Source organism: Gigantopelta aegis, chromosome 12, assembly GCF_016097555.1.
Source record: "Gigantopelta aegis isolate Gae_Host chromosome 12, Gae_host_genome, whole genome shotgun sequence".
NCBI classification, from domain to species: domain Eukaryota; kingdom Metazoa; phylum Mollusca; class Gastropoda; order Neomphalida; family Peltospiridae; genus Gigantopelta; species Gigantopelta aegis.
The window spans coordinates 45,043,212-45,056,936 of NC_054710.1; the positions used below are offsets into that span (position 1 = coordinate 45,043,212).

At 42.5% G+C, this 13,725-nt stretch overlaps 1 protein-coding gene across 1 annotated transcript in view; it reads left to right on the forward strand.

Moving 5' to 3' along the window:
- Positions 1-13,109: 13,109 nt before the first annotated feature.
- Positions 13,110-13,725, forward strand: part of LOC121386090 (serine-rich adhesin for platelets-like) — a 30,633-nt gene continuing 30,017 nt past the window's right edge. The window contains exon 1 of the mRNA XM_041516889.1: positions 13,110-13,380. Within this exon, the coding sequence (XP_041372823.1) occupies positions 13,110-13,380 (271 nt within the window). The remainder of the gene's footprint in view (positions 13,381-13,725) is intronic.

Consider the following 13,725-nt stretch of genomic DNA (forward strand, 5'->3'; position numbering starts at 1 on the left):
CCATATGTGTATGTAGTTCCAAGAAACGCACACAAGTACTTGTAACTCTAGTCAGTAGTCGATCCATTTATATATTGCCGTGTTGCGATAAATACAGTACGCACCGGTTAGGTGACTGGAATGAACATGTTTTAAAGACACACTGATTTACCGTTATTTTCAACATGAAGACACCTTTTCTCCTATTGCCTTTTCTACTGGCGCGATTATGCGGTAAGTATTACATTTAACTAATAAGTACGTTTCAGATTTTATTTTTATTTCACTTTTTTGTCGTGGTTTTTGTGTACATCAAAAAAATATATATATATACACGAATTTATGTGATAAAAAAAAATATGAAGGAAATTTAAGTTACGCTTTTTAAACTTTGCATATAGTATTACTGTCACAATTAGAGAGAGAGAGAGAGAGAGAGAGAGAGAGAGAGAGAGAGAGAGAGAGAGAGAGAGAGAGAGAGAGAGAGAGAGAGAGTTCAATATGCTGAACTTCTGCGGTGCGACAAAACAGGTTCCTGGCTATCGAAGACAGATCGTAGCTGACCTAAGCTTGTAGTGTTTGTAATTTTCCGAGTGCAAATTTTACGTTGTACAGCCGTTATGAGATTTCCTGCATTTGTTACCTGAGTGTAATTTTATTGTTCTCTCTCTCTCTTTTTATTTTTTTTTATTTTTTACCGCGACCGTCGGGGGTCTACTCTATGTGATCGCAAGGTCAGGTCAGGTCATAACTTTTAACATGCACATTCAGAACAAGCTGTTGTGGCGCACGCCTGTCGTGGGCGCAAGTGCTTGCGAAGCAAGCTCTTCCGTCCAAGACAGGGAGGGGGAGGGGAGGGGGCGGTTGTCTTCTCGCTCACAACTTGGCACATGGAGCACCGAAGACCGGCTGTGGCTGGCCGAGGCAGAGGCGGAAGAGGCGGTGGTAATAATTTTGAAGTTTCTCAGAAGGAGAATTAAGCCAAAAAGTTGAAGTAATTTGTTGCGTTATGTCCGAAATATTGCTGGTGATTGAACGCAAATTTAGACGGTTCGGCCGAAAATTTAAAGGGTGTCGGATTTTTTAAATTTAAGCCTGAACGTACCGAAACTAGGTTGTTGAGGTAGCCCTGAAAAGGGCTGTCAGGGTATCGGTTTGGCGTCGAAGTTTGGAAACCAGACTGTCGAAGACGCTGCGCAGTGCCTTGTGGACATGTCGGTTGGGTGCTTTTCGGTGGATGAGCACTTGTTTGAACTGTCCGCTGTGAAGAGTGGTGACCATGTGGCTATAGTCACATTTCTCTCCCCTCTCGAACCCGCGGATGTCGCATGTGCCCCTATCCTCGTCGTATGGCAGCCCGAATGGCGGGTCAGTGAGGGCCGTACCTGGTAGCTGGTCGTACTGGACGTGGTTTGCGAACAGCAGGTACTTCTCGGTCGAGGTGCTGATGTCTGGCGGGGCTGTGGTCCTGGCAATTTTAGCTGGTCTCCTCTCCTCCGGGGGGGGGGGGGGGGCAGAGAGAGAGAGTGTGGCCGGCTTTTTCGGAGTGACCGCTGGTTCAAACCCAGCCAACGGCGCCGTAGGATTGGCCCTTAAAAGGGCCGGCGGGTGGGGGTTTTGAACCTCGGTCTCGCGAGTGTCAGGGCTGACCGGCGGGTCCACTTCAATGCGATGGCTGGTCTGCGTTGGGGTGGGGACGGCGTCCTCGATGTTGGCGGCGGCGGAAGGACCGCTACCGGTGGAGTAGCCACCGGCTTTGGACCCCCCTGTGCCGTTTCTGTCGTCCCTGTCCTCCTCCTCCTCCTCTGTCTTCTCTTCCTCCGGGTTGATTGTTGTGCGTGGCCTACGTAAACTAGTGTTACGTAGGCCCTCCCTCCCTTCTGTGACAGTTTATATTCTGCCAGCACGCCCAAACTCTGGAACATCGGCCCCAGAAGTGGTGGGAGATCAACAGAGCAGGGCGCGCCTTCGAGCTGCTTAGCAGCAAAGGTCATCTTCGGCTGAGAGCTGGAGCGTGAATGATCGCAAGGTCGACCTTATGCAATCTTTAGAAGTCCGGACAGGATTTCAGGATTTGGCATACGAGAGAGCGCCTTGTAACGGCACATAGGCGCATACACCAATAGTAATTGACGGTATTCTAAAACATAAGCGTACGATGCGGGGGGGGGGGGGGGGGGGGGGGGGGGGGGGGGGGGCAGAGAAGGCTGAAGGAAAATCTCAAATTCTGGCAAAAATGACACAAATATTCGGGAAAACTGTACTATCCTTAGACCTTTGTGCCATGTATTTCCACAGTTCTACTCACAAAATTGGTTGTAATCCATGCAAAAATGCCTAGTGATTCGTTTGTAACTCTGTATATAGCTGTTTGGTAGTAATGCTAATATGAATAAATGTCGTTATTCACATTCGGCCATTTTCGTTTAATTCGGCCAAAAGCCAGCCTGCCCGCTACAAATATGGGAGCCCGTACGCCTTTGATATAAAATGTCACGTCTAATAAAAAGGGTAACAAATAGTAACTGTTTTGAAAATGTATTTTGTACTATAGTAAACTCACTAGACACACCCTCCCATCTCCATCTCGTTGCCTCGTCCCCCAACCTTGCACCGTGCTATCCGTAATGTGATCGACATTGCTGGATATTTTAACAATACTGCAAACATAAGCTTGATTTCATTCATTTCAACTTATTTGCGTGCTTATATCCAATTAAGGTTCAAGCACGCTGTCCTGGGCACACATCTCAGCTATCTGGGCTGTCTGTTCAGGACAGTGGGTTAGTGGTTTGTTTGTTAGAGAGAGAAGAGGGTGTGGTGGTCTTACACCTACCCACTGAGCCCTTAAGAATTCATTCTGGGTGGGAGCCGGTACCGGGTTGAGAACCCTGTACCTACCAGCCTGTAGTGCGATGACTTGACCACTGCGCCACCGAGGCCTGTTTTAAGCTTGAAGCGTATTTCTAAAAAGACTCTTCGGGTACTCTTTTGGCGTGACACCCCGCTCCCTGCCCCCTCCACACTCAAAGGGAAATTTGTTTTTGTCATATATATTTCAGAGTTAAAAAGTTAAAAGGACATTCCTGAGTTTGCTTCATTGTAAGATGTTTCCGACCAAATAAAATATTTCTACGATTAAACTTACATATTAAGTATATTTTCTTGTTTAGAATATCAGTGTCTGTATATTCAATGCGTTTCTGGTCGTCTTAATATTTGTAAGAAGCCCAAACTGGATTTTGTCTTCAAATAATTTCGTACGTACGAAAAGAACAATATTTTAGGAAATAAGATGAAATTTAACCTAGTACAAATATCAGAACGACCAGAAACACGTTTAATATACAGTCACTAATATTGTATGCAGAAAAAATACTTGATATGTAATTACAATCGTTAAAAAGTTTCTGTTAGTTGATAACATCTTAAAAAGTGCAGCAAACTCAGGAATGTCCCTTTAATGTTTGTTTTGCTTAACGACACCACTAGAGTACATTGGATTATTGATCATCGGCTATTGGATGTGAACCATATGGTAAATTTTGACATATATTTTCTTAGAGAGGAAATCCCCTACATGTTTTTTTCTATTAGTAGCAAGGCTCTTTTATATGCACCATCCCACACAGACAAGATAGCACATACCACGGTTGTTGATATGTCAGTCGTGGTGCACAGGCGGGAACGAGGAATAACCCAATGGGCCCACGGACGGGGATTGGTCCTATATCGACCGCGCATCAAGCGAGCGCTATACCACTGGTCCACGTCCCGACCCTTTTGCCTTCAGAGAAGCCTGACTCGAACACGCATAGAAAGTTCGCTCGATGTTTGTATTAAGACAAAACACAGAGTGTGTGATAGATGAGAAATTTACGTGTTTCCTATTTAACGACACCACATTCATTTATTAATCATCGGCTATTGGATGTTAAACAGTCGGTAATTTATTAATCATCGGCTATTGGATGTCAAACAGTCGGTAATTTATTAATCATCGGCTATTGGATGTCAAACAGTCGGTAATTTATTAATCATCGGCTATTGGATGTCAAACAGTCGGTAATTTATTAATCATCGGCTATTGGATGTCAAACAGTCGGTAATTTTGACCTAGTCTTAGACATAAGCGTACGAGACAGGGGCCAGGGGCAAAACCTCAAATTCGGGCAAAAATGAAACAGATATTCTAGCAAAATGTCCTAACCTGAGATCGTTTTACCGTGCCTTTCCATCATTCTACCCTCAAAATTAACTGTATTTAATGTAAAAATGTGTAGTGACTTGTTTGCATCCCTATATAACTGTTTGGTAGTAATGCTAATATGAATGAATGTTGTCATGTAGATTCGGGAATTTGGGTATAATTCGGGCAAAAGCCAGCCTTCCCCCCACCCCCGTACGGCTATGGTCTTAGAGAGGAAACCCGCTACATTTTCCAATTAGTAGCAAGGGAGGGATATTTTAAATGCAACATCCCACATACAGGATATCACATACCATGGCCGTTGGTATATACCAGCAGTGGCGAACTGGCTGGAACGAGAAATAGCTCAATGGCCCTACCGACGCGCATCGAGCGAGCGATTTACCACTGGGATACGTCCCGCTCCGATAGATGAGAAGGATGACACCCCCCCCCCCCCATATGCATACTTTACGACACGCCCGCCTGCTTTTCACGTGAGTTCTTAGCACACACACACACACACACACACACGGACACACACACGGACACCCACGCAGAGACAGACACACACACACGGACACATACACAGACACACAAACACACAGACACACACACACGGACACAGACACAGACAGACACACACACACACGGACACACACACACACACACACACGGACGCACACACATACGGACACATACACACACACGCGGACACACACACACAGACAGACACACACACACGGACACAGACACACACACACTAATTAAAAATAAAACAATTAAATCTAAAACGATTCAAACAAACCAACAAATCAAATACAACACATTTTAAAGTGTCCCGGTGGGATCGTCAAGACATCGGCTGGTAGATACTAGTTCTCTTCCCGGGAACGGGTCCCAACCGGAACGAATTTAGCGACCCAATGTGTAGGTATAAGACCACTACCAGTGGCGGATCTAAGAGGGGGAACCAGCCCCACCCCACACCACACCACCCCCCGTAAAGTTATAGTTGTACTTTATGTTTTAATTGTTTACGTCGTTGCCCCTCGCCCCCCCCCCCCCCCCCCCCCCCCCCCCCCGCATCCCCCAATTTGACTTTCTGGATCCACAACAACCTCTCTCTCAGCGTCTCTCTCTCTCTCTCTCTCTCTCTCTCTCTCTCTCTCTCTCTCTCTCTCTCTCCCCCTCTCTCTCTCCCTCCCTCCCTCCCTCCCCCACCCATCTCTCTCTCCCTCCCTCCTCTCTCTCTCTCTCTCTCTCTCTCTCTCTCTCTCTCTCTCTCTCTCTCTCTCTCTCTCACACACTAACTTCTAACAAACTAACCATTAGCCTACTGTCCAGATGAAAATGACGTAAAACAGTACATGGAAAGGACGTTAGAAATTAAATTATGTCTGTTTTACCAAAATAACTTTTGTTCTTTATAATTTTAAAGTTAAAAGTGTGTTTTGTTTAACGACGCGACTTGAGCACGTTGAAGTAAAAAAAAGAAGATAATTCTGACGTAGCCTTATACAAGCTCGAAATAACTATGAATGAAATACACCACAAGCACAAAAAGTACTGCCCCGCGTTGTCAGCCCTTCCCTGATTTCGTGCGATCGGTTCATTGTGTGGCAAAACATAAAGGCATGTTAAATGGGTTTCGTTTCGCCCGGTGCCTTTCAACAAACACGAATATTATTGCATTCTAGTCGTCCCATCACGAATTGGTATAGCGGTTTATTAGAAGACGCAATAATAAAAGCTACTTCAGTTTTGATAAAGAAAAGCTGGTTATGGCAACCGACTTGACGACACAAACTGTCGGCTATTGGGTCCCCATCACCAATTCAATGTCCACACGACATTTCCTAATAAACGCATGATTGCGTGAAGGAATATTACACGGGTGTAGAAAGGTGCCAAAAGGTGTGTGTCATGGACGTCAATCCGGCTTTAAAAAGAGTGTGTGTGTGTGGGGGGGGGGGGGGGGGGGGGGGGGGGGGGGGGGGGGCGACGTGCTTGTGTGTGTTTCTTACGTAGAATTACGTCAACAATGACGTTCGTACAAAACTATGATAAAAGGGATCACTACTTGCCACTTTATAATTAATACATTAATTAAATTAGGTTTTTTTGTGTGTTTTTTGTAGTTTTTTTGTTTTTGTTTTTTTGTTGTTGCTGCTGCTGTTGTTGTTGTTGGTGGTGTTGTTGTTACTTTTGCAAAACGAAAAAGTGTGTATGTGGGGGGTGGGGGGGTGGGGGGAGACATTTATATAAATTGTCCCCCCGGCGTTGAAAAGTTAGGGGGACGCGTCCCCCCTGTCCCCCACCGATCGACGCCCATGGTGTGTGTGTGTGTGTGTGTGTGTGTGTGTGAAACCATCGATGCTGCTACTGGATCAACAAAAAGGGGAGGGCGCATGTCCCCTCCCCCCACTCCCCCGCTTCCTAAGCCAGTACACTACAAGCAATGCCCCAAGGATCCTAGCAAGTGTTAAACTAACATGTTAAATGTTGTTTCTGAAAGGCAGGTGAGGATATGTGTCACGTCAGTTACAAAATCAATAATCAAATCCAGAATTTTATTTCATTTTTGTTTCAGAATTTTAGAAGATCTTATGCTACAGTGTTTATGACCATTATTTCGGTAATAAAAGCGGTTTTAATATTAATTTTATTTAAACAAAATATTGAGTTATTTTTTCTTCTGAATATCACCTATGTTACACTGGAATCTTCCTTCTTTAATTTTATTATAATGTAATGACGTAATAAATGTGTGAAGGTTTTAATCAAGGTAGACATCTATTTCTTTTTTTCCAGCTCCACTTCCATCGGGTTGTCTTAACAGACTAAATACATGCTCGGTAAATGTGGTGCTGGGATCTCCTTATTCAGGCTATGGGGGATCGAACTGCACGTGAGTTAATCAATGTGAATTTAAATTGTCACAAAGAATGTCTATGCATAAATAATATGTGAATATACTTATCCATGTATATTAATATTACTAATAGTATTGTACTTGTCGTGGTAGTAGCAGTTGAGGCGGTAGTATTAGTATCTGCAGCAGTAGTAGTAGTAGTAACAGCAACAGAGGTACCAAGGAAGGAAATGGTTTATTTAACAACGCACTCAACACATTTTATTTACGGTTATATTATGGCGTTGGACATATGGCTAAGGACCACACATATATTGTGGGAGGAAACCCGCTGTCGCCACTTCATGGGCTACTGTTTTTGATTAGCAGCAAGGGATCTTTTATATGCACCATCCCATAGATAGGATAGCACATACCACGACCTGTGATGTACTAGTCGTAGTGCACTGGCTGGAGCGAGAAATAGCCTAATGGACCCACCGACCGGGATCGATCCCAAACCGACTGCGCATCAGCAACAGAGGTACAAATAAAAGTCGTAGTAGTACTAGTAGTGACATTAGTCATAGTAGTTGTTGTAGTAGAAGTAGTAGTCGTAGTGGTAGTAGTAGTAGTAGTAGTAGTAATAGTAGAAGTAGCAGTAGTAGTAGTAGTAGTAGTAGTAATATATATATATATATATATATATATATATATATATATATATATATATATATATATATATATATATCAGTATATATCAGTCGTATTCGTGGTCATAGATGTAGTCGTCGTCGTCGTCTTCGTAGTAGTAGTAGTTTGTGTACTTGTAGTAGTAGTAGTACTACTACTAGTAGTAGTATTTACTTATTTATTTTTCTTACACAGATCAATATCGTCTCTAACACATGTTGGAAATGTGCACTGATCATACAAACATCAAACACACACCAAAAATATAATTATGTGAATGCGTACAAACTAGTATAGCCTACGTATACTATAGATTGTAGGAGTGCATATTATTCAGAGTACATATTATACATATATAACAGATTGGGGAGTGTATATAATTTATTGCATCTATAATATACACTAATGTATTTAATGTAGACTGGGGAGTGCATACAATAGAGAGCAATAAAATAAGGACGTCTGAAATTGTCTGCCCTGTGACGTGTAACTTAACCTCAAACTGATTGCCACGAGACGTGTAACTTAACCTGAAACTGATTGCCATACGACGTGTGACTTAACCTGAAACTAATTGTCCTCTGACGTGTAACTTAACCTAAAATTATCTGCCCTGTGACGTGTAACTTAACCTCAAACTGATTGCCATGTGTCGTGTAACGTAACCTGGAACTGATTGCCACGTGACGTGTAACGTAACCTGGAACTGACTGCCCTGTGACGTATAAGTTAACATCCTTGCGATTGTCTTAAATACGTTTAAGTTGAAAAAGACGTATAAATCTGTTACACACCTAGTTTTTGAGGATATGTAAGAAACAGAATATTACATTTGTTTCCATTAGAAACCATTTATCTTACCAGTCTTTGTTTAAAAACGTATTCGCTCTTTTGATACGTTATTATACAACGAGTTGTAAGATAAATGGTATCCAAAAGCGACTCATGTAATATTTCCTGTACAATAAATGGTATCCGACGTATGCAAGTGTATTTATAAACTGATAAATGTATTGATTTATTTCCTTATTTGTTTATACATTTATTATTTCATTATTCATTACATTATTTATTTCATTATTTCTTTGTTTCCTTATTTATATGTTCAGCACTCTTGTGGACGCTCTGGTTTGTCTACGGACAGAAGACGCCCAGTGCCAGGAACCTGACAAAACCAACATGGTCCTCACCTCGCATGTACTCCGCGCTTTATCAACGTACTGCTTCAATACAGGTATCTACCACACACTCTGTTACTCTTCATACCATTTGCAAATACACTTTTTAATGTTTGTTTATTTATTTATTTATTTATTTATTTATTTATTTAGTCAGTTTATTTTATTAAATTGTATTATATATTATTTTATTTCATTTTAATTAAATTAATTAATTAATTTGTTTATTAATTTTATTTTATGGTATTTATTTTGCTTCTTATAAATATTAGTTTTTTATATCAGGGAATGAGGAAATGAACGACTGAATGACTGAATGAATGAATGAATAAAGGAACGAAAGATGGAATGAATGAATGACTGACTGAATGAATGATGAATGAATGAATGGATGGATGGATGAATCAACCAACCAATCAATCAATCAATCAATCAATCAATCAAGCAAGCAAGCAAGCAAGCAACCAATCAACCAATCAACGAACCAATTAATCAATTATTCAATGAACATATGGTTAAGAACCACACAGCCAATGAGAGAGGAATCCCGCTGTCGCCACATTTTATATGCACCATCCCACAGACAGGGTAGTACATAGCACGGCCTTTGATATACCAGTCGTGGTGCACTGGCTGGAACGAGAAATAGCCCAATGGGCCCACCAACGGGAATCGATCCCAGACCGACCGCACATCGAGCGAGCGTTGTACCACTAGGCTACGTCCCGCCCCACTCAATGAAAGACAACCCAGAACACAATCTGTATGCATTAGTTGTTAAGGAAAGTCATTTTATGGGGCAACTGATAAATAGTATAGGTGGATGGGGGTGGGGTTGGGTGGGGATGACGTGATTGAGTAGTCATGGATTCTCAAGCCGCCACCCTCCCGTGGCTAACACAGTGAATGGTTTCACAATTAGATTGAATGCAAATTCCTATCTGTTCTAATTTTAGATTTCCAAATGTAATTTTACTCAACGTAAATAATTCGCTTCTTGTTTCAGTTTCGGTTTCGTCAGGCTGTTCTGCCAGAAATACGACATGCTCGGTGAATATGACGTCACCTCCGGCCGGATATCCCCCAGCACAGGAAGATGTAAAGTCATACTGCAGGTGTGTGCGTGCATGCGTGTGTTGGTGTATGCGTGTATGCATACGTGGCTTGTGTAGTTCTTACCTGAGGCGTGATAGGTAAGTGTTTAACGATACCACTGGGTGAAGACACCACACACACACTCTCTCTCTCTCTCTCTCTCTCTCTCTCTCTCTCTCTCTCTCTCTCTCTCTCTCTCTCTCTCTTTCTCACACACACACACACACATACACATACACACACATGGACACCAAAAGCCATCAAGTAAGCAAATGAAAACAACCTGTAAACGTGGCTGGTGTATATGTGTTCTTTTCTTCTTCTTTTTGTTCAGTAAGATGGGCAGCACGTTGGCTTGTTTACGCACAGATGACGTCCAATGCCAGGAACCAGAAAAAACAATAATGATCGCCAATTCGGGACTGACGCGACTTGCGACCAGCTACTGTTCTTCAATGCGTAAGTTTTCAACAAGTGAACGCGTCTTTTCGTGCATGTAGGTGTACATGATTTCGTACATTTGGGTAATGTTTTCCTGTATTTGGATATACTTTGTTTGTTTCGGTCTTTTTTGCATCATGTGTGTACGTGTTTTCGTTCAATGGGAAGAACCCGTTTTCGTACATTTGAATACACTTGCTTTCGCGCATCATGTTGGTTTATGTTAAACATGCACACCATTATATTACTTGTTTAACACTACTACTACCAGGGACGGGCAGGACACAGCAGGTTTAGAAACTTGTCTTTATGTTATATTGAAAATAAATAAGAAGTCCAGGGACGGGCAGACAGCATCATGTTGTTTATGTAAACATGCACACCATTAATATTACTTTTTTAAGTCTACTACTATTTGGGGGACTTGCAATTGCAGAAGCTTTCTTTTAAATTGACCAAACGTCCAACCTTTTGTTGTAAACAAGTTTATTAAAGTCTAACCATTTTGCTGCAATTGACACTGATAAAAATGACCAAACGGTTTACAGTAAACAATATAAGAACTGTGTGATGTGCCAATATATACTGTGTACTTGTACTCCCCCTATGAAGGACAAAGCCCATCATCGAAAAAGCTGGTGTACAAAAAGGCCATAATCAATGAAGAAACACGAATATTTCTCCTAAACACCAAATCACTACACAACTGTTTGGATTGTGTGTGTTATCTTTTCTGATGTGTGCCTGTAACCATGCTGGCTTGAGGGAATAAACACATTCTGATTCTGCAGGTGGCTGTCCACGAATTGTAGAGATGGAAGGGCGGGGGGGAGGGGGGGGGGGTCTAGACTGTGGTAACCAAGATCATGCTCCCTCGTAAGTAAAATTGAGACAAAAAAAAACCATTGTTGGATCAGGAAGGAATTTCAATCCTCCAGAACACCCATCCCCTCCTGCACAAGCGCCTATTCTGATTCCGAAAACATCTCAACATTGATTACAAACTCAGAACAGTTTGGTTAAGGGATTAAGGGAGACAACTCTCTTGACTTTCAGCTCCGGTATCGTCTGCCTGTCTCAACAAACTGACAACGTGCATGGCTGATGGAGGTATCGTGTTTCCTTTCGTAGCAATGCCAGAATCAAACTGCAGGTAATTCTAAAACGTTAAAGTATGTTTTGTTTAACGACACCACTAGAGCATATTAATAATCGGCGATTGGAGGTCAAACATTTGGTATTTGTGACATGTGGTCCTAGAGAGAAGACCCGCTATATTTTTTCATTAATAACAGAGATCTTTTATATATGCACCATCCCATAGACAGTAGAGCAGGTACCACGACCTTTGATATACCAGTCGTGGTACACTGACTGGAACGAGAAATAATCAAATGGGTCAACCCACGGGGATTGATAAAGTTGTATAATGGCTTATAAACCGATCTTTAAAATGACACTTGAGTGAAATTACTCCAAAAAGGGACACTTTAATATATCTTATCTCGGGGGACAGGTCCCTCTGGTCCACTACCTTGAATCAACCCTTGCTTACTGTCAATTTACTGTGAAGAACGACGTTCTTTTTAAGGTCGAATTAGCTTTAATAAGCAGCTGAATGTTTGTTTTCAGCGCCTTCGGAGGAGTTCTAGCGTGTCTACAGACAGCTGACGAACAGTGTCCGGAACCAGACAGATCGTTGGTGGTCATCCGCTCAGCTATGCCTCAGACAGTACTGACATGTGACTTGAATGGTAAGTGTTACTTATACAATAGCAGAAACAAATATATGTCTCTCTCTGCCTTTTCTTCTTCTTCTTCTTCTTCTCTCTTTCTTTTTCTCTCTCTCTCATTTTCTCCATTTCTCTCTCTCCGACACTGTGTCTCTCCATCTCTTATTCTCCCTGTCTCATATATATATAACTATATATATGTATGTATATATATATATATATGTATATGTATATATACTCTTCAAAAAAAGTAGGGGAACTCTAATAAGTTTTACAATTGCCAAACTTGTAAGTTATATTAGCTGTGGGGAATGGTCATATGATAACAGTGAATTAATTAGGCAAACATTACAACCGGTAGTTCAATATTACAGTAGGTTTTGTGACCACCAAAGATCTTGAAGGACGATTGGGGTCAGAAGTGAAATTTGCAAGGTGACGTTTTTTTATCAGTAGTGAGTGACATTGACACATTCGACGAGACATACTGCGTATGAGTCTCCCAATGGCTATTTGAGGGAACCTGTTCCACTCCTCTTGCAGCGCCTGATCAGTAAATCCAAATACTCGAAAACGGGTTCATCCCATTCAACTAAAACACGTACACACACGTGTCGCCGGTCTTTGACGTTGAAGCACACGTCTCCCTATCATGTCCCATACGTGTTCAATGGCGGAAAGGTCTGGACTCATTGCTGGCCATGGTATTCGATAGGTGTTGTGTTGCTGGAGGTGAGCATTGACGATTCGTGCACGTCGAGCACGGGCATTGTCGTCCTGAAAAACAAACGTCGACCAACACGCCTAGCAAACGGGACGACAAAGGGTGTCAGTATGTTGTCCCGGTAGTACTGCCCAGTGACCCTTCCCTTGCACAATATGGAGGAGGTTCTGTCAGTCATAATGATACCACCCCGCACCATAACCGATCCACAGCCAAATCTGTCATGAAAGTGCATTATGACGTTGGCGTGCTGTTTATTTCGACGTCGCCAGACCCGATCACGCCTGTCAAGGAAGTCCAAAGTGAACAGGGACTCATCTGGAAACATGACATGTTATCAACGACGAATTCCCCAGTTCTGACGCTCCCTACACCATTCACGTCTGTGGGCAATGTGACAATTTGTCACGGTAGGCACAACCCGGGGCTGTCGAGCATGAAGATGAGCTGCATGAAGACGATTTATAATCGTCTGACCCCTTACTCGAACACCAGTAGCCTGGTGAAGGTTTGCAACAATCTGATTTGCCGTTTAAGCTCGATTTCTTAGAGCCTGGTTACGGATGAATCGATCCTGTACTCCTGTCGTTGCCCTGGGACGACCTGAATGGGGTCGATCGTCAACATGTTGGGTGTGTTGGTACCTGTTCCACAGTCTGCTAATCACTGACTTCGAAACATTGAAGGCGTTGCCTACTTCACGCTGACTTCTACCCGTTTACAGCATGCCAATACCCCGTAGACGATCATCGCGTTGCGTGCGCCGAATCGCAAATTCAAACATTCTTACATATGCATTCATTGGATTGTGTATATATATCATTCACACACTTTGTATT